The sequence below is a fragment of the Mauremys mutica genome, chromosome 18 (genome assembly GCF_020497125.1).
Source record: "Mauremys mutica isolate MM-2020 ecotype Southern chromosome 18, ASM2049712v1, whole genome shotgun sequence".
Taxonomy (NCBI): domain Eukaryota; kingdom Metazoa; phylum Chordata; order Testudines; family Geoemydidae; genus Mauremys; species Mauremys mutica.
In genome coordinates, this window is record NC_059089.1 from 6,355,269 (window position 1) to 6,375,914 (window position 20,646).

At 48.9% G+C, this 20,646-nt stretch overlaps 1 protein-coding gene across 2 annotated transcripts in view; it reads left to right on the forward strand.

Moving 5' to 3' along the window:
• RABL6 (RAB, member RAS oncogene family like 6) overlaps positions 1–20,646 on the forward strand; it is a 108,199-nt gene that overhangs the window by 12,298 nt on the left and 75,255 nt on the right. Inside the window, exon 2 of one of the 2 annotated variants that reach the window (XM_044992617.1) lies at positions 3,645–3,779. The exons of the other annotated variant lie outside the window; for it this stretch is intronic. Coding sequence (XP_044848552.1) covers positions 3,645–3,779 — 135 coding nt within the window. The remainder of the gene's footprint in view (positions 1–3,644; positions 3,780–20,646) is intronic. 2 annotated transcript variants of the gene reach the window in all.

Here is a 20,646-nt window from a genome sequence, read left to right on the forward strand (position 1 = left end):
TCTCTCACTGCATGCCTAGTCTGAGTGGCAGAACAGGCTGTTGATTTGACTCCCTCACTTCATGGGACTGTCCCTCAGAGGTCTCCAGGAAACTCTCTTGGAGATACTGGGCAATCCGCTGCTGCAGGTTCTTCGACAGAGCTGCTGTGCTTCTTGCCCCATTAACGGCAACTGTGCCATCACAAGGGGAACCATTCCTGCACACAGGCGAGCCACATAGGGACCAGGGCAGAAGCTGCAGTCTTGGAGAAGACCCTCCCTTGATTCCCTACTCACCCTCAGCAGCGAGACATCTTCCATAATTGCATCCTCTGGAAAGTGTGGGGACAGGAATGATTATCAGCCTTCCCATTCCCCTCCACCCCCCCAGTGCTGGCTGTCCACAGGAGCCACATGCCCAGTGTACAACAGGGTCCAGGAAGAGTAATTTACCCTGCCCTGCAGCTGTTCACCATTTTGGTGACTCATGTTTGCTTACCTGCAGTTAGCCGGTTAGTGACAGGTGTGAGTACTGGCTGTGTTTTAAAGCACTGAATCGGTGTTGTCTATGTTGCAAACAATACTGCTTCTGTAAAATGTTGCGTTTAAACTTCACAGAGATGACCTTGGGGTCCCAGCCTCCCTCTTTGTTACTGGCGGCTGAACGGCTGTGCAGAATTAGAAAGTGGCCAAGAAGAACTAAGGACTTTCTGCGTGATGTTATGATGCACTCTGCCGCCGAGAAACAGGAATTGAAGGAGTGGCAGGACAGACGTGCTCCAGGCGGTACTAGCTCTTCAAACTGAGCAGCTCTGCGCCCGCCCTCCCCTGCAGCCGCTGTCACAAAACTTTCCCATGTGCCCCCCAGACACCGCCAACACGCTCTTATCAATCTCCTGGCTCCAGTCTCTACCCGCAGCATTCCACTCCTCCCTCCTCACAGTTCAGCACTGTGGACTCCCACTAGCCACTGCACTCAACGCCCATTCCTCTGCAGTATGGCCCTGCTGAAGTACCTGCTGCATTGTACTCCAAAGGAGAAGGTTGGATACGATCCCTGGACATACACAAATCGCTAGCCATCCCGGGACACCTCCTCCTCCTGGGACCTTCCCTTCCCCCATCCCCCTCCCTCCTGATATTTTTTTCCTTTCTCTCTCTCCTCAGGTGGTTGTTTTTAAATAAAAGAATTGTGTTGGTTTGAAAGCAATCTTTATTATATTAATTGAAAGCAAAAAGAGCCCTGCAAACCAACATACAATTATGGTAAACCCACATATTGCATTGTTTACACCAATCACCTCCTAGCATTACAAGCACTGCACTCCTGAGCATAGCAACAAATATTAGTGGCTTTCAGCTTCAAATTGCTGCCTCATGGCATTCCTGATCCTTATAGCCCTACACTGCACCCCTCTAATAGCCCTGGTCTTTGGCTGTTCAAACTCAGCCTCCAGGTGCTGAGCCTCTGCAGTCCAGCCCTGAGTGAAGCTTTCACCCGTCCTTTCACAAATATTATGGAGCATACCACACACGGCTATAAGCATAGGAATATTTTCATCGGCCAGCTCTGGTTTCCCATAGAGGCAGAACCAGCGGGCTTTTAAACGGCCAAAAGCACACTCAACAGTCATTCTGCACTTGCTCAGCCTGTTGTTGAACCACTCCTTGTTGCTGTCAAGTTGCCCCGTGTATGGCTTTATAAGGCATGGGGTTAAGGGGTAGGCAGGGTCTCCTAGGATCACAGTGGGCATTTCGACTTTCCCTATGGTGATCTTCTGGTCCAGGAAGAAAGTCCCGGCTTGCAGCTTCCTGAACAGGTCAGTGTTCCGAAAGATGCGTGTGTCATGCAACTTTCTGGACCAGCCTGTATTAATGTCCGTGAAACGCCCGCAGTGATCCACAAGCGTCTGGAGAACCATTGAGAAATACCCCTTCTGATTAATGTACTCGGTGGCTAGGTGGTCTGGTGCCAGAATTGGAATGTGCATGCCATCCGCAGTTAGGGAAGCCCATTTGTGCAAAGCCATCCACAATGTCACGCATGTTGCCCAGAGTCACGGTCTTTCAGAGCAGGATGCGATTCATGGCCCTGCAGACTTTCATCCACACAAGTCCAGTGGTCCAATTTCCCACTCCAAACTGGTTAGTAACCGATGGGTAGCAGTCTGGAGTAGCTAGCTTCCACATTGCAATTGCTATGCGCTTCTTCAATGGCAGGGCAGCTCTCATTCTCGTGTCCTTGTGCCACAGGGCTGGTGTGAGCTCATCACACAGTCCCATGAATGTGACTTTCCTCATCCGAAAAGTACTGCAGCCACTGCTTGTCATCCCAGACATGCATCACAATATGATCCCACCACTCAGTGCTTACTTCCCGAGCCCAAAAGCGGTATTCCACTGTGGCACTCTAGTGTCATCACTATTATGCGTAGTGAGATGAATGTCTCACTCCTCTTGCCTTTGTAGTTTAAAGAATAACTCCACTGCCACGCGTGACTTGTTGGTCAGAGCGAGTAGCATTCTGGTCAACAGCTCAGGAGCCATTCCTGCAGCTTGAAGAGGCTGGGCGTGCAGTACTCAAATGGTTGAAAGATGGCACCAAATGCGGATGGATGCACAGGGATTGCTGGAATGCCCCATCACGCCCCACGCCTTCCCACAAGGCTTAGCAGCAGAAGAGAAAGAGGTGCTCCGTGGGATAGCTGCCCTGAGTGCACTGCTCCAAATACCACTGCAAGTGTGAACATGCTATTGTGCAGGCAGCTGACAGTGCGAACGCACAACAGCGGTTTCCCTTCAGCGCGCTCTGAGCGGCACTGTAACTTTTCCTGTGTAGACATGCCCTAAATGAGAGAGGGCTCCACTACAGAAATAAGATGCGTTGTTTTAATTTAAATTGGTGTTTACAGGGATATAGTTAAACCAGTGCAAATCCCTGTGGGCCCATGCTTGTTTTTAGCTTAAACCTGCTCCTAAACAACTTAAGTTAAATTAAATTAAAATAGGCAATGCTTAAACCAAAGAGTGTCCACACAGCCATTTGCACCAATGTAATTCTGTCAGTTTAAATTTACATCTTTTAATTTAAACTGGCGCAACCTTCTCAAGTAGGCAAGCCCTCAGGCAGGGCAATTCGGGTATCCAAGCTGATCAGCCAGTTTCCAAGTGGTGCAGATAGCTTCAGGAGATCATTATTTTCTTGAGGATAAGAAAATTATTTAAGGAAAACTTGAACGCTACAGGAGGGCATTTGGCATGTGGGTAGGAGGAGGGGGATGCAAGCTCAAAGATAGGTGTGGAAGAACTTGTTGAAATGTGAGCAGGGGTTAAGGTTACCCAGGGTGGTGAGGAGGGAAGGCACCAGGATGGGAACTAGGCAGAAATGAGAGCAGAGGCATAGACTGAGGGAAGTTGTGCAAGGCCCCAAGGGCAAGGATAAGTGGCTTGATCTTGAAGTTGGTTCTTCCTGCTGAACTTAACTATGCAGCTGAGTAAGCAGGAATTTGAGTGACTGGTGCTCATATCTTGTAATGAAATACGCTGCATGTGTAACATGAAAGATCTACATCAGAATAACACTTTCAAAATATTAACACTTTTCCAAGCATTCCCAAGATTTGTTTTAATCAACTTTATTTTTGTGCTTGCTCTTCTCCCCCCAGTGAAAATTGTAATCCGAGGGGACAGGAACACAGGGAAAACCACACTTTGGCACCGACTCCAGGGGAAGAAGTTTGTTGAGGAATATATTCCTACTCAGGAGATCCAAGTCACCAGCATCCACTGGAACTATAAAAGTAAGAAGGGAGAGGGAATGAAGGGTGCCTGGGGGAAGGAACAGTCTGTGCCATGGAGGCAGGAATTCCTCTGTAGCCTCAGCTGTCTCTTTCAGCTTTATCCAGTTTAGATTTAAAATAGGTACTCATCACTCATACTTGATTATTCAAATAATCCTGTTTTTTAATCCTTTCACTTAGTAATTACATTACCAACCATTTAAACAGATGTCCTCAGTAGTTAAAATCACAGGAAGAAATTTAACAAAATATGAATTGAAATGCTCATTATATTTTCTTGTTTCAATGGAAACAGATTTTATTAGTGAAATGTGTCCCTGGAGGACTGGATCTGAAGTACAGCAGTCCTGTGTTAGTACATTTAATACCAGCAAGTGACATGGAGCAGTCTAGTCTCACTCTGCAGTTGGAGAGTAAATGCATCCTGGACGTGGTGAAAAGTGAATTAGATTTTTAAAATGCTTGTAGTTGTAATAATCTTAGGTGGAGATATTTGTATTGATAAGGTATTGAAAAACAGAATTACTGTATCTTGTCAATGATGCTCTAAGACTCTTGCTTGAGTTGCAGAGCTGGGGTGGAAGTCTTCTTCCTGCTATGGCAACATAAAGGAACTGGCCCTGAGATTTTTACAGCATGACAAAAGCCTATTATTTTAGGAGACCCTCTTCATAAGATCAATCATAGGAGGCCAGAGGGAGCAGGGTCATGGTGCATGCCTGTAATGGGGTCAGCACTCGCTTCATGTGTGCCCCCTTTTCTCTGGCCAGTTGTGCCAGCAAACAGTCTTTTCACAGGCGTCCTTTCTCTCGGTTAGGTGTGAGCCTGCTTTGATTTTACATCAGGGTGGCGCCTGCCTCTCGCAAGCACCCCCCAGCAGCTGGTTCTCTCAGCTGGTCTTCGGCAGCTCAGCCCTCTGGCCCAGCCACACATGCTGCCCCCCCCTTTGGGGTGCATAGTCCAAGTTCTTTCTCTGCCCTTGTATGGGGCCGTAGCTCTAAGGCAGGGGTCGGCAACCTATGGCACACCGGGGCAGTGTGCCATTAAAAATCCTGCCCGGCCCGCTCTTCTGTGCCCTCCACCCCCCCACCCCCCACGGGGGCAGGGAGCAGAAGCATAGACGTGTGCCGGGTGTGGCCAGGCACACCCTAATGCAGGGCTGGGCAAATGGCCCCACTCTCCCGGCGCGGCAAGCCGCGGGGTCCGTGCTCCCGGGCTGGAGCGCCCGGCCGAGCGCAACAAGCCACCGGCCCCGCCCCCGCCTTACCCATTCCCCTGGAGCCATGCTGCTGCACGAGCAGCGCTCTGGGGGCTGAGGCTACCCGCTCCCGTGGGACAGCCTGCCTGGCTCTGCGTGGAGCAGAACATGCTGCTAGGAGCCTCGTGGTAAGGGGTCCGGGGCTGGGAGGGTTGGATAAGGGGGGCAGTCAGGGGACAGGGAGCAGAGTGGGTTGGATAGGGGGTGGGATCCTGGGCGGGGGGGGTCTCTGGAGGGGGCAGTCAGGGAGCAGGGGGGGCTTGGATGGGGCATGGGAGTCCCGGGGTCTGCAGAGAAGAAATAGGGGATGGGCCTTGGGGAAGGGGTGGGTGGAATAGGAGCATATCCCCCGACCCCCTCCTCCCCCCCACACACTCAGCCCTCTGCTTGACTCCTTCACCCACGCCATGACCCCAGCCCTGACTCTTGCACCCCCCCATCCCCACCCTGAGCACCAAATGGAAGCTCCTGCATACCCCTCCCTCCCATTCCCACCTGCACCCCTCGCACCAAATGGGAGCTGCCCAGGTAAGTGCCCCACACCCAAACCTCCTGCCCCAACCCTGAGCCCCCTCCCTCATTCTAGCTCCTGGCTAGATCCTTCACCCCCAGCCCTGTGCTCAGTGCACTCCCACCCTCAGCTCAGTGCAGAGAGAGGAAAAGAATGGGCCAGAACCAGGGAGAAGGTAGCTACCCACTGTATGTGGGCAGGGCCGGGACCCCAGACTGGCAGCAGTCTGAGCAGTTCTGGCAGCTGGGATCCCGGCTGGCAGGAGCTGGCGGGTGGAACCCCTGAGTGGCAGTGGGCTGAGCTACTCAGCCCACTGCTGGTCTGGGGTTCTGGCTGCCGGACCCTTGCCCGCCGGAGTCCTGGCCGCAGGCCCCGCTCAGCCCGCTGCCGGCCTAGGTGAACTGAACCCCAGACCAGCAGCGGGCTGAGCCGGCTGGCGGTGTAAGATCAACATTTTAATTTAATTTTAAATGAAGCTTCTTAAACATTTTGAAAACCTTGTTTATTTTATGATGCAACACTAGTTTAGTTATATAATATATAGACTTATAGAGAGAGACCTTCTAAAAACATTAAAATGTACGACCGGCAGGCGAAACCTTAAATTAAAGTGAATAAATGAAGACTCGGCCCAGCACTTCTGAAAGGTTGCAGACCCCTGCTCTAAGGCTTCTTCCCCGAGGCCCTACCTTCAGCCACCCAGCTGGGGCCCATCTAAGTACCCTCAGCTGGTGTCCTTTTCAGCAGCCCTCCCTTGGCTCAGTCTGCAACCAGACCAACAGTGCCCTTCTCTGACTAGATCAAACTAGCTAGAGACATAAAGGGTAATAAGAAAATATTCTACAAATTCTTTTGAAGCAAGAGGAAGACCAAGGACAGGGTAGACCTGTTACACTGTGTGTGTGTGGGGGGGGGGGGGAGAGAGGGAGAAATAATAACAGAAAATGTGAAAATGGCAGAGGTGCTTAATGACTTTGGTTTTGGTTTTCACTAAAAAGGTTGGTGGTGATTGGCCGTCTAACATAGTGAGTGTTAGTGAAAATGAGGTAGGATCCAGAGGCTAAAATAGGAAAAGAAGTTAAAAATTACTTAGACAAGTTAGATGTCTTCAAGTCACCAGGGCATGATGAAATGCATTGTATAATACTTAAGGAGCTGACTGAGGAGATATCTGAGGGCTTGGCTACACTTGAAAGTTGCAGTGCTGGTGGAGGCTTTCCAGCACTGCAATTAGTAACCGTCCACACCTGCAAGGCACATCAGCGCTGCAACTCCCTGGCTGCAGCGCTGGCTGTACACCTGGTCTGGTTGGAGTGTAACGATTGCAGCGCTGGTGATCCAGCGCTGCTCGTCAAGTGTGGACACACACCAGCGCTGTTATTGGCCTCCAGGGTATTAGCAGATATCCCAGAATGCTTTTATAAATTACTCTTTGTTTTGTTATGCAGCCTCTCTTTGTTTTGTTGTGAACTCGGAGCTCCGGAGCTTATAACTGCTTATAACACAGCTCCTGTTTGCTTTGATCAATCTGTACCTGGCTGTGAACAATCAAATGAGATGAGGCAGGAAGGGAGTGAGTGTTTGCTTGACAGAGAAACAGCTGGGAGTCAGTTTGGATGCAGGCTGTTTGCAATTAAGAGTTAAGACTAAGGGGCCGCGAACATTTTCTGATTTTTCAAGGCAGGAAGCTAAACACACAGTGTTGGCTCCAAAAATCCACTCTCTCTCTCTCTCCCCCCGCTCCCTGTCACACTACACCACCCCCCTCTTTTGAAAAGCATGTTGCTGCCACTTGAACGCTGGGATAGCTGCCCATAATGCATCACTCCCAACAGCGCTGCAAATGTGGCCACACACCAGCGCTGGTAGCTGTGAGTGTGGCCACACACCAGCGTTGTCCCTACACAGCTGCACGACCAGCGCTGTAACTCCCAGCGCTGCAACTTTCAAGTGTAGCCAAGCCCTGAGCCATTAGCGATTATCTTTGAATAATCATGGAAGACTGGAGAGATTCCAGATGACTGGAAAATGGCACCTATAAAAAGGGAAATAAGGACAACTGGGGAATTACAAACCTGTCAGCTTATCTTCTGTACCCAGAAAGATAATGGAGCAAATAATTAAGCAATCAGTTTGCAAACATCTAGAAGATAATAAGGTGATAAGTAAAGTGAGCATGGATTTGTCAAAAACAAATTGTATCAAACCAACCTGATAGCTTTCTTTGACAGGGTAACAAGCCTTGTGGATGGGGGGGAAGTGATAGACGGGATATATCTTGACTTTAATAAAGCTTTTGATACTGTCTTGAATGACCTCATGAACAAACTAGGGAAATGTAACCTAGATGGAACTAGTGGGTGCATAACTGGTTGCAAAACAGTTCCCAGAGAATAGTTATCAGTGATTCACAGTCATGCTGGAAGGGCATAATGAGTGGGGTCCTGCAGGGATCAGTTCTGGGTCTGGTTCTGTTCAATATCTTCAATGATTTAGTTAATGGCATAGTACACTTATAAAGTTTGCAGATGATACCAAGTGGAAGGGGTTGCAAGTGCTTTGGAGGATGGGATTAAAATTCAAAATGATCTGGGCAAATGGTCTGAAGTAAATAGGATGAAATTCAGTAAGGACAAATGCAGTCCATTTAGGAAGGAAAAATCAGTTCGCATACAAAATGGGCAATGACTGCCTAGGAAGGAGCACTGCGGAAAGGGATCTGAGGGTCATAGTGGACCACAAGCTAAATATGAGTCAGTGGTGTGACGCTGTTGCAAAAGAAGCGAACATCATTGTGGGATGTATTAGCAGGAGTGTTGTAAGCAAGACACGAGAAGTAATTCTTGGCTCTACTCCACGCTGGTTAGGCCTCAACTGGAGTATTGTGTCCAGTTCTGGGCACCATATTTCAGGAAAGATGTGGGACAAATTGGAGAAAGTCCAGAGAAGAGCAACAAAAATGATGAAAGGTCTAGAAAACATGAGCTATGAGGGAAGATTGAAAAAATTGGGTTTAGTCTGGAGAAAAGAAGACCGAGAGGGGACATGGTAACAGTTTTCAAGTACATAAAAGGTTCTTAAAAGGAGGAGGGGGAAAAATTGTTGCTCTTAACCTGTGAGGCTAGGACAAGAAGCAATGGGCTTAAATTGCAGCAAGGGACGTTTAGGTTGGACATTAGGAACAACTTCCTAACTGTCAGGGTGGTTAAGCACTGGAGTAAATTGCCTCGGGAGGTTGTGGGATCTCCATTGTTGGAGATTTTTAAGAGCAGGTTAGACAAACACCTGTCAGGGATGATCTAAATAATATAGTTCTGTCATAAGTGCAGGGGACTGGACTAGATGACCTCTCGAGGTCCCTTCCAGTCCTGTGATTCTATGATCTCTGTACCCTCGCCTGGTTTGGCCTGGTCCTGGGCTCAGTCCCCAGGGCTCAGCCTGCCTGCACTGATCTTTTCATGGTCCTGCTGCTACTCTAGCCAGCCAGGCATCCAGTCTTTGGCAGCCTTCACTGGGCTCAGTTCTGCCTGGTGAGCTCTCTGCAGTGAGCTGTCCATGGCCTGCGGCTCATCTAGCCAGCCAGGCACCCAATCCTCCCTCGTCAAATTACATGCACAAAAATGTTTGAAAACTGTGCTCCGTAAGTAGAGGGAAGTCAGGCAGTTTATGCTGTTTCCAAACATTGGATTGCATCTGTACTTGTTGGATCTCAGGTTCCATTTTTTCCAGTATAGAGGCAGCCCATTTAGCAGGCTGGTTTTGCTGGTAATCCAGTAACCGAAGGCAATTTTTGCGTAAGGCCAAAGTTAATGTAATGCTCTGTCATAACAGAATTTGGTGTTTGGAAATGACAACCTTGTGTATTGCAAGGTGAAGGGCTTTCCTCAAGGTGAAATATGTACAGGGGGAGGGGAGGGTCTGGAGTGATGGACACTTGAGAGATTACAGAGCTGACATTCTGTCTTTTGCTGTCAGTTTGTTTCACTTTAAAGAAAATAAGAGTTTTGTACTGTTAAAAATAATTAATGGGACAGAATTTCAATTGATCTTATTAAAAATTACTCAGTGCTATAAAAAAAAACCCTCACCACTTTTAACAAACATCATAGATGTTTCCTGCTGTGAAAAACTTCCCATTGATGATAGACAAGACGTGGGCATTTTGAGAGGTCAGCCCAGACCTAATTACAGTCTTGCTGACTGACTTCTTCTGTTAGGGGGAAGACTACAATTTATTTTGCCTGTGCCACACTCATGGTGTTTGAATAAAGATACTGAGGTAGACTGTGTCAGCCATTTCCCAAGACTAATTAAATTTCAATCAAATATTCTGGGATCCTTCGGTTGCTCAGTATTAAGATTTTAAATGAAGAGATGGAATATACAACTTGTCAGCTCTTTGTAATTATTCTGAAATCTCAGCGTGCTGGCAAGGAATTCATTATTAGAGGGATGTGGATTTTTTTCTTCTGAGAATGAACCAGCTTGTTTCTCTGATCCACTGGTCTCCTGTCTGTGGAATTTGGTAAGCTTTAGGCCCTGTCTGCCCTGGTAAGTTTCTACGCAGTAAAGCAGCTTTCTGCGCTGTAACTCCCGAGGTGTACACACTGCTAAGCCACTTAGTGTGCAGAAACTTTGCCGTTGTAGCGCTGTTTTTAAAAAAACAAAAAAACAAATCAAAACCCCCCCACCCCAACGAGAGGCATACAGCTTTCTGCGGCGGGGCTACTGTTCTGTGGTGCCAGAGTAGATACCATGGTCAATTACAGCGCTGTGATTGGCCTCCAGTAGGTGTCCCACAATGCCTGTTTTTGCCTCTCTGGTCATCGGGTTGAACTCTACTGCCCTGACCTCAGGTGACCAACTGTCATCCCCACCCTGTAAATTCCTTTGGAATTTTGAAAGTCCCCTTCCTCTTTGCTCGGTGATGCATGAAGTGGTCTCAGGGCATCTTTCCAGGTCGCCATGCCTGCTCCATGCATCAGGCAATTCCCCGCTGAGAGCAGTGCCGAGCTGCTGGACCTCGTCAGCATTTGGGGAGAGGAGGCTGTCCAGTCCCAGCTGCGCTCCAGCCGTAGGAATTATGATACCTACGGACAGATTTCACAATCCATAACAGAAAGGGGCCATGACCGGGACACATTGCAGTGCAGGGTCAAAGTGAAGGACCTGTGGAACGCCTACCACAAGACACAGGAGGCAAACTGCTGCTCTGGTGCTGCGCCCATGAGCTGCTGGCTCTATAAAAAGCTGGACACGATATTCTGCAGCGACCCCATCTCCACTGTGAAGACCACTGTGCATACTTCAGTGGCTCACATGCTAGTCAAAAGTGGATCAAGCCAGGAGGAGGAGATCTTGGACCAGGGTGGGGATCCAGAGGCAGAGGATGACTCAGAGGCCAGAGATGCATGCAGCCAGGAGCTCTTTTCTACCCCAAAGGAGGCTAGCCATGCACAGCTGTCAGATGTTGGCAAAGTGCAAATAGGAGAGGAGGCCCCTGGTAAGTGGATTTGATTTTGGGAATCGCTGAAGTGAGTTGTGGGTAGGAGGGTTGCAGAAAGCAGCCTTGTATCCCACCGCATGCGTAGTCTGAGACTCTCCCTCAGAATTCTCCAATGGCAGGGCAGCTCTCATTCTCGTGTCCTTGCACCACAGAGGTGGTGTGAGCTCATCTCACAGTCCCATGAATGTGGCTTTCCTCATCCGAAAGTTTTGCAGCCACTGCTCGTCATCCCAGAGGTGCATCACAATGTGATCCCACCACTCAGTGCTTGTTTCCCAAGCCCAAAAGCGGCGTTCATAGAATATCAGGGTTGGAAGGGACCTCAGGAGGTCATCTGGTCCAACCTCTGCTCAAAGCAACACCAATCCCCAACTAAATCATCCCAGCCAGGGCTTTGTCAAGCCTGACCTTAAAAACCTCTAAGGAAGGAGATTCCACCACCTCCCTAGGTAACCCATTCCAGTGCTTCACCACCCTCCTAGTGAAAAAGTTTTTCCTAATACCCAACCTAAACCTCCCCCACTGCAACTTGAGACCATTACTACTTGTTCTGTCATCTGGTACCACTGAGAACAGTCTAGATCCATCCTCTTTGGAACCCCCTTTCAGGTAGTTGAAAGCAGCTATCAACCCTCCCCCCCCATTCTTCTCTTCTGCAGACTAAACAATCCCAGTTCCCTCAGCCTCTCCTCATAAGTTATGTGCTCCAGCCCCCTAATCATTTTTGTTACCCTCCCTGGACTCTTTCCACATCCTTGTAGTTTGGGGCCCAAAACTGGACACAGTACTTCAGATGAGGCCTCACCAATATCGAATAGAGGGGAATAATCACTTTCCTCGATCGGCTGGCAATGCTCCTCCTAATGCATCCCAAAATGCCATTAGCCTTCTTGGCAACAAGGGCACACTGTCGACTCATATCCAGCTTTTCGTCCACTGTAACCCCTAGGTCCTTTTCTGCAGAACTGCTTCCTGGCCACTTGGTCCCTAGTCTGTAGCAGTGCATGGGATTCTTCCGTCCTAAGTGCAAGACTCTGCACTTGTCCTTGTTGAACTTTCTTTTGGCCCAATCCTCTAATTTGTCTAGGTCCCTCTGTATCCTGTATCTACCACTCCTCCCAGTTTAGTGTCACTCAGATTAGTGTTCCACTGTGGTCAGCTCCTCTGAATTCCACAGGCAATCTTGTGTCATAGCTACTATGCGTGGCGAGACCAATGTCTCATTCCTCTTGCTTTTGTAGTTTAAGGAATAACTTTGCTGCCACTCGTGACGTGTTGGTCAGAGTGAGCAGCATACTGGTCAGCAGATTGGGATCCATTCCTGCAGCCCGAAGAGGTAGGGCTCACAGTACACAAACTGTTGAAAAATGGCGCCAAATGCGGACAGAAGCACAGGGATTGTTGAGATGAGAAGTAATGTATCACGGGGCTCTGGCACAGGACCCAGGATGCCCTGCGACCCCTTACACCTTCACACAAGTGTTAGCAGCAGAAGAGAAAGAAGTGCTCTGTGCTGCCCTGAGTGCACTGCTCCAAATACTGCTGCAAGTGTGAACACGCTATTGTGCAGGCAGCTAACTTTGCGAACACACAACGGCTGTTTCCCTTCAGCGCTGTCTGAACGGCACTGTAACTCTGCCAGTGTAGACTGCCCTTAGTCAGGAGTGTGATGGGTTGGATCGCAGAAACCCCCTTGGGAGCTGCCACTGGATGTGCCCAGATTACTTCTACGCCTGCCTTCCCTGCCAGCTCCGGACTCCAGCACCCTGTCTTGCTGAGCCGGACACTTCTGTCTGCTCCAACACAGACCCAGGGTCTGAATTACTTTCCCCAAAGCTGCAGGTTTACCTGAAAGCAGCTCACAGAAGTGTGCTTGTCTCTAACACTCAGATGCCCAACTCCCAATGGGGTCTAAATCCAAATAAATCCATTTTACCTGGTATAAAGGTTATACAGGGTTAACCCATACATTGTTTGCCTTCTATAACACTGAGAGAGAGAGATTCACAGTTGTTTGCTCCCCCAGGTATTAATACATACTGAGTTAATAAGTAAAAAGTGATTTTATTAAATACAGAAAGTAGGATTTAAGTGGTTCCAAGTAGTAACAGACAGAACAAAGTAAGTCACCAAGCAAAGTAAAATAAAATGCACAAATCTCTGTCTAATGAAACTGAATACAGATAATGTTACCCTCAGAGATGCTTCAGTACGTTTTTTCCTCAGACTGGACCCCTTTCAAGCCTGGGCACAACCCTTTCCCCTGGTACAGCTCTTGTTCCAGCTCAGGTGGTAGCTTGGGGATTCTTCATGATGGCTCTCTCCTTAGCCAGCTGAGGACCAAAATGGAGGGGTCTCCCAAGGGTTTAAATAGACTTTCTCTTGTGGGTGGAGACTCACTCCTATGCAAAGTCCAGCTCCAAGATGGACTTTTGGAGTCACCTGCGCAAGTTACATGTCCATGCATGACTCAGTTTTTATAGGTAGCATCCATTGTTTACATGCTACCTTGAAAGTCCTCAAGTAGACTTCTTAATGTGGATTGGAGCATGCCAAGATCCATTGTCCTTTAAGTGTTTCTTGATTAGGTGCTTAATTTCAACATTCCTTTCTCCAGAAACTGACTAAATGCTCAACTAAGGGCTTGGCTACACTTACAAATTTGCAGCGCTGCAGCAGGGTGTGAAAACACACCCGCTCCAGCGCTGCAAATTGCGGTGCTGCAAAGCGCCAGTGTGGTCAAAGCCCCAGCGCTGTCCGTTATTCCCCACAGGGAGGTGGAGTACGGACAGCGCTGGGAGAGCTCTCTCCCAGCGCTGGTGCTTTGACTACACTTAGCGCTTCAAAGCGCTGCCGCGGCAGCGCTACCGCGGCAGCGCTTTGAAGTGCTAAGTGTAGCCACAGCCTAAGGTTATTTAGAAATCAAGCCAGCATGCTGCCAACAATCATAACTTTTAATATAAAAATGATACATGCATACAAATAGGATTAATATATTCAGTAGATCATAACCTTTACGGAGATATGTTACCATCACAATGAGTTTCTGGTTTTTTGTTTGGTTTGCTTTGGGTTTTTTTAAGGAAGTTAAGAGTTTAAGCAATTGACTTTCTGGAGTCCAATGTACAATTATGATTACATGATCCTCATCAGTTTCATTCTGCTCTGGACAGTGCCACAAGAAAGCCTAAATGTAATACTAGTAAACATTGCATGATCTTTGTTTGACACCCTATGCATGTATGAATAATCAAGTTTAACAGCCACTGTGCTGTCTATGTTTGACAGTCCTAAGCATGTGAAGTAGTTTGCCTAGGAGTATAGGAGTGAGTCTGTCTGTCTCGTAGACTGGGAGTCCGTGATGAAATCAACCAGCAAATGGGTTATTCTTTGTAATCAAAGGCCTTACTGACTTTTCCACTACCCTTTCTTTGGGAGTAAACAATGCCTTTAGTGTGGAAATGGCTGCAGAATGCTATGCTAAGTAATTTATTGAACAGAGATATTTGTGTAGGTTTGAGCCATGCTATGGGTAGGCTTGAAATACGGGGCTATTAGTTTCAAATCTGTGATTTGGATTAACCTGTGATCTGACACTATTGTTCAGATATTTGCTTTCAGAAGCAATTTAGGTGGAATGCTGCCCATAATGTCTTCTGTGTCATAAAGCTAACCCAGTGGCACTAAAAGCTAATCATCTGCTTGTATGTTCATGATATAGTCAGGAATGCAATGACTGATTTAAAAACTAGACTTTGTTGGATATAACAATTGGTATAACTACTGTTCACTTTTAGCATAGGAAAAGAACATTTAACCCAATAAGTACTTATGAAAATCATTTTCCCTTGGATCGTTTGGATCGCAAATACTTACCCGCTTCTATATGCCATGCTATTCTCTCTCCTGCTTCTAAGGCCCTGTCAAAAATAATTTAATGTTTCTCTCCTTTCTAGGCCAGTCGGCTTGCTCTTAAGCTAACTGGAAGGGTTACTGTTGACTTTGAGTAAGGCTTGAGCAATTATTGATACATCTTCTAGGTGACTTAACCTCATAAGAACATAAGAATGGCCATACTGGGTCAGACCAAAGGTCCATTAAGCCCAGTATCCTGTCCTCTGACAGTGGCCAATGGCAGGTGCCCCAAAGGGATTGAACAGGCAGGTTATCATCAAGTGATCCATGCCGTGTCCTTAGCAGCAGATATGTACATAAGAGTAAGGCTCCTTGGGGTAGGGCAGGGTCTTGGTGAGAAGTCCAGCCCCACTGATACTCTAGCTAATGAGAAGCAGGAGGGAGGACACTGGGAATTGTACCTGGATCCTGCTGGGGCTGGGGGGCTCTATCTTGTATTTAGTCTCTGGCTAGTAGTTGTCTTTATAAATGTGAAGCTCAGTTCCCCTTAGCTGCTGGAAGGGAAGAGGAGCTTCCTCTCTCTTCCCTCCCCTCTCTCCTCTCCCCTCCCAGAGCCTCTTGCCTGTTGAGAGGGTGGAGGGTCTCACTAACTTTACCTCTCTAACAAAGTATCTTGGCTGCTGCATGGGGCAGAGGGTGTCTCTATTACTGTGCCTCTCCTCTCAGCCTTCTGGCTGCTGTAAGTGTGTTTGGAGACAGATTTGTGCTGTGTTCCTCCTAACTGTGTGCAAGTCTGATGTGTTGTCTTTCTCTGAGGGTATGGCTACACTTGCCGATGTAGAGTGCTGTGAGTTAAACCCGCCTTCGGAGAGCGCAGTAGGGAAAGCGCTGCAGTCTGTCTACACTGACAGCTGCTTGCGCACTGGCATGGCTGCATTTGCAGCACTTGCAGCAGCATCGGGAGCGATGCATTATGGGCAGCTATCCCACAGAGCACCTCTTCCCATTCTGGTGCTGTGGCTTGTGGGAAGGGTGTGGAGGCTGCGGGGCATTCTGGGTCCTGTCCCAATGCCCCATGATGCATTGGTTCACATCCCAGCATTCCCTGTGCTTCTGTCCACATTTGGTGCCATCTTTCAACATTTTTTGTACTTCGCGCTTCTGTCTTCCCTTTTGGTCTGCGGGAATGGAGCCCAAACTGCTGAGGAGTGTGCTGATGAGTCTCGCCAGCACGTCACGTTTGGCAGTCGAGTTATTCCTTAGGATCCAAAGTGACCGTGAGGGCTCCGACGACGATATTGACTTGAGTAACGCATACGACACGAGTTTGCTTGTGGCATTCACGGACACGTTCACCACCGTGGAATGCCGCTTTTGGGCTCAGGGAAACAAGCACTGAGTGGTGGGATCACATCGTCCTGCAAGTCTGGGATGACGAGCAGTGGCTGCAGAACTTTTGGATGAGAAAAGCCACTTTCACGGGACTGTGAGGAGCTCGCCCCCACCCTGCAGCTCAAGGACACGAGATTGAAAGGTGGAGAAGCAGGTGGCTATTGCAATCTGGAAACTGGCAACTCCAGACAGCTACCGATTGGTTGCTAACCAGTCTGGAGTGGGAAAGTCAACCGTTGGAATCGCAGGGCCATTAATCGCATCCTGCTCAGAAGAAACGTGACTCTGGGTAAAGTGCAGGACATTGTGGCTGGCTTTGCACAAATGAGTTTCCCTAACTGCGGAGGGGCGATAGATGGCACACACATTCCAATTCTGGCACCAGCCCACCTAGCCTCCAAGTACATTAATCGAAAGGGGTATTTCTCTAGGGTTCTCCAAGCACTGGTGGATCACCGTGGGCATTTCATTGACATTGATGCAGGCTGGCCCGGAAAGGTGCATGACACATGCATCTTTTGGAACACTGGCCTGTTCAGGAAGCTGCAAGCCGGGACTTTTTTCCCAGACTAGAAGATCATCCTAGGGGAAGTTGAAATGCCCGTTGTGATCCTTGGAGACCCTGCTTACCCAGGGCCGCCCAGAGGATTCAGGGGGCCTGGGGCAAAGCAATTTCGGGGGCCCCTTCCATTAAAAAAAAAATGGCAATACTATGCAATACTATATTCTCATGGGGGGGCCCCTGCGGGCCCGGCACAAATTGCCCCACTTGCTCCCCCCCATGGGCGGCCCTGGGAAAAATAAACCACCTGCATCTCGGCACAAACCCAGTTTTGAGAGAACTTCTTTACAAGGTATCACTGGTTCTCAGCATCAGCTAGTGCTAAAAGGCACTAAAGCTCATTAAAAGGGTTGGACAAATATTTTCTGTCAACTTTTTCTGGATTGAAAACTAGGGGTTTTTAAAAAGCAGAAAAAAATCACGGACAATGTCTGCTTTCCTTCAAAATTTGTGTGTTTTTTTTTTTAATTGAAAAGCTGAAATTAGTCTGCCAAAACCTGAATATGGTTTGGGGTTTCAGAAGTGTGTGGCCAAATATTTGCTGCTTGCTGTGTTTGATTGTTTAAAGAAACAATAAAAAAAAAATTCTTCTTAAAAAAAAAAAAAAAATCCAAAACTTTTGAACCATCTCAGCTTGTGATCAAACGCCTGAGCCCATCCAGTCAGAGATTTTCCCAGGTTTCTGATACTCTGCTGGCTTCCTTGACTCATATCTGTCTCCATAACTTTGAGTTCATTTAGGTTAGAACATAAGAACAGCCATACTGGGTCAAACCAAAGGTCCATCCAGCCCAATATCCTGTGTACCGACAATGGCCAATGACACATGCCCCAGAGGGAATAAACCTAACAGGTAATGGTCAAGTGATCTGTCTCCTGCCATCCATCTCCACCCTCTGACAAACAGGCCAGGGACACCATTCCTTACCCATCCTGGCTAATAGCCATTAATGCACTTAACCTCCATGCATTTATCTGTTTCCTAGAGACTGGCTCCATGGGGTCCCTCACAAACTGGAGACGGTTACTGTGGGTTTGTCTTTAGTATAGCTTATGTACATACTCCACAAACTGAGCATTTGAGCTTGTTCCAGAATCTGGGATGAACCTATGTTGTGAAAACTGACATGCTCAAAATAGCACATGCATGTGAATGGACACAGGGTGCTAAAATTAAATTAACCCAGGGGTTCTCAAACTGGGGGTCAGGACCCCTCAGGGGGTCACGAGGTTATTACTGGGGGTTGTGAGCTGTCAGCCTCAGCCTCAAACCCTGCTTTGCCTCCAGCATTTATAATAGTGTTAAATATATTAAAAAGTGTTTTTAATTTATAAGGAGGTGGGGTTGCACTCAGAGGTTTGCTATGTGAAAGGGGTCACCAGTATAAAAGTTTTGAGAACCACTGAATTAACCCCTCTGGAGCCTCAGGGAATGTGTGTGGGGGTCTCCCTTGGTAGCGTTGGGAAGGATATTGCTCTTCTCATGTGATCCCTCCCCCAGTGGCTAATTTTAAATGAAGCTCCCCTCCCCTGACATGAATCTCCCTATGGCACTGAAATTTAAATATAGGCTATAATTTGGCATTTGAGAAGTGAAAGGGATGGTAGCCCTAATGGAAAAGCTAACAGCTTGGCTCTTCTGCAAGCTTCAAACTGCTGAATGAGCTTCAGGGTAGGGAAGGCTGTGCCTCCCAGACAGCCTGGCCCTGCCCCCTATCTGACCCCCACCCACTTCCTGCCCCCCAACTGCCCGCCCCCCTCAGAATCCCTGACCCATCCTGCTCCTGGTCCCCTCACCATCCCCCAGAGACCCCACCGCTGCTCCATGTCCCCTGACTGCCCCAACCCCTATCCAGACCCCCAATGAGTCCTGACAGACCCCCAGAAGGCCACAATCCAACCCCCCTCTGTTCCCTGTCCCCTGACCGACCCCCCCCCCCCCCAACCTCTGCCCTCTCCCTATCCCCTGACTGTCCTGGGACTTCCTGCCCCTTAGCCAACCTCCCTGGCCCCTTACCCCCGGCTCCCCTCTCACCCGGAGCCTCAGCCCATCCAGCAGCTTTCCTCGACAGAGCCTGGGCTCCGTCCCGCTCAGAGCCGTGTGGTAAGGGGGCGGGACTGGGAGCTCCAGGCTGAGCTCGGCTCCCTCTGTTCCCTCCCAACTGCTTGGGAAACAAAAAGGGCAAGGGGGTGGCATGGGAATGGTACAATCACAGATTTGCATGTGTCCTGTCTAGAGTGCTGTGCAATGACTGCTGCACTTCAGGATGGCTATACTGCATGGTGATGGGGGTTGAGTGCAGTGGGTAAGGGTCGTAGTTTTCAGGCCTAGGTGGTGAAGCTACAGAGGGCAGCTGGTGGCAGTAAGAACCCGGATGTTGGGGAAAGTGGGTTGGAGGTGAAATGGGGGCACAAGGGAAAGAGTTTTGGGACGAGGGCGGGTGCGGTAGTGCTCTGCCTGCATGGCTACAGGTGCCTGGATAGAGTCTGCCTGGTGCTCCATTATGCTTATCAGCCGCTCCGTGCTTTTTTGCCAGAGCACCGCACGTTTATGCCGGCACTCCTCATTCTGCTAGCGGCTCCTCCTTTCACTCTCCCGCCACTCGTGCACTTTTTGATTTTCATTACTTCAGTGCTGCATTACTTCATGCAACATGTCTTTCTTGCTTCTACGTGGCCTCTTTCTGATTCTTTGGAGTCTTTCGGACGGTGGTAACACGGATGGCTGAGATCTCAAGGTTACATCTGTAAAGGCAAAATGCAACACTTAACAGAGGCAGCATTGTTCACACCAGACAGAGCAATGATTCCCCCATACTTAAGGGCAAGCACAGTCTACACAATAGCATAATTTGCCCATCCCAAAGCGAGCGCGCAGAAACCCACGGGAGCCCCAAAATGGTGAGTAAGCACAGGGTCAAGCGTGACTGATTGTTTCACGGCTGTACTGTCCTCTAGGTTTCTGTGCCATGGGGAGAGCCAACAGCTGCAGGGGGCACCTACACTGAACATTGTCCCCACATTTTCCACAGGAGTTCATCCTGGAAGATACCTCGCTGCTGAGGGTGACCTGGGAAGCAAGGGAGGGTCTTCTATTGCAATGCGGCTTCCGCCCTGGCCCATACGCAGCTTGCCTGTGTGCAGTAATGGTCCCCTAGCCCCTCACAGCACAGTGGTGTGGACAAATTAGCCTTACTGGGACATAGACCAAAGTGGCTCTCCCGAGAAACCTGCGCAAGTGCATTGTCCAAGTTCGGGATGAGACCTTTGAAGAGATCACTAAGGCCAATTACCGCGATATGTGAGAGCACATCAGCGCCCTATCTAGGCATGCATGCAGCCCTAATCCTCCTCGCCCCAAGAGCCCGCACCGAGTAACTTCCTTCCCAAAATAAAAGCTGCTTACCGGGAACCTCCTCTGGTGTTTGTCCTTCCCCAAGCACTGGCCGCTGCAACTGGCTACCTTCCTCCCGGCTTGAGAACAGCTCCTGGCTGCATGCCTCTAGGGATTCTGGGGTGCCTTCCTCCACCTCAGCACACACTCCCCCTTGCTGCTGGTCCTCCTTCTGCCTTGTTGAACTGAGCTCTGAAGTGTCCATGGTAGTACTTGGAGTGGAGGTGGGGTCACCCCCAAGTATCGTGTCCAGCTCTTTGTAGAAATGGCAGGTTGCGGGGGTAGCACCGGAGCGGTGTTTGCCTCGTGGGCTTTGTGTTCAGCATTCCACAGCTCCTTCACTTTAATCCTGCACTACAGTGTATCCTGGTCCTGGCCCCTTTCCATCA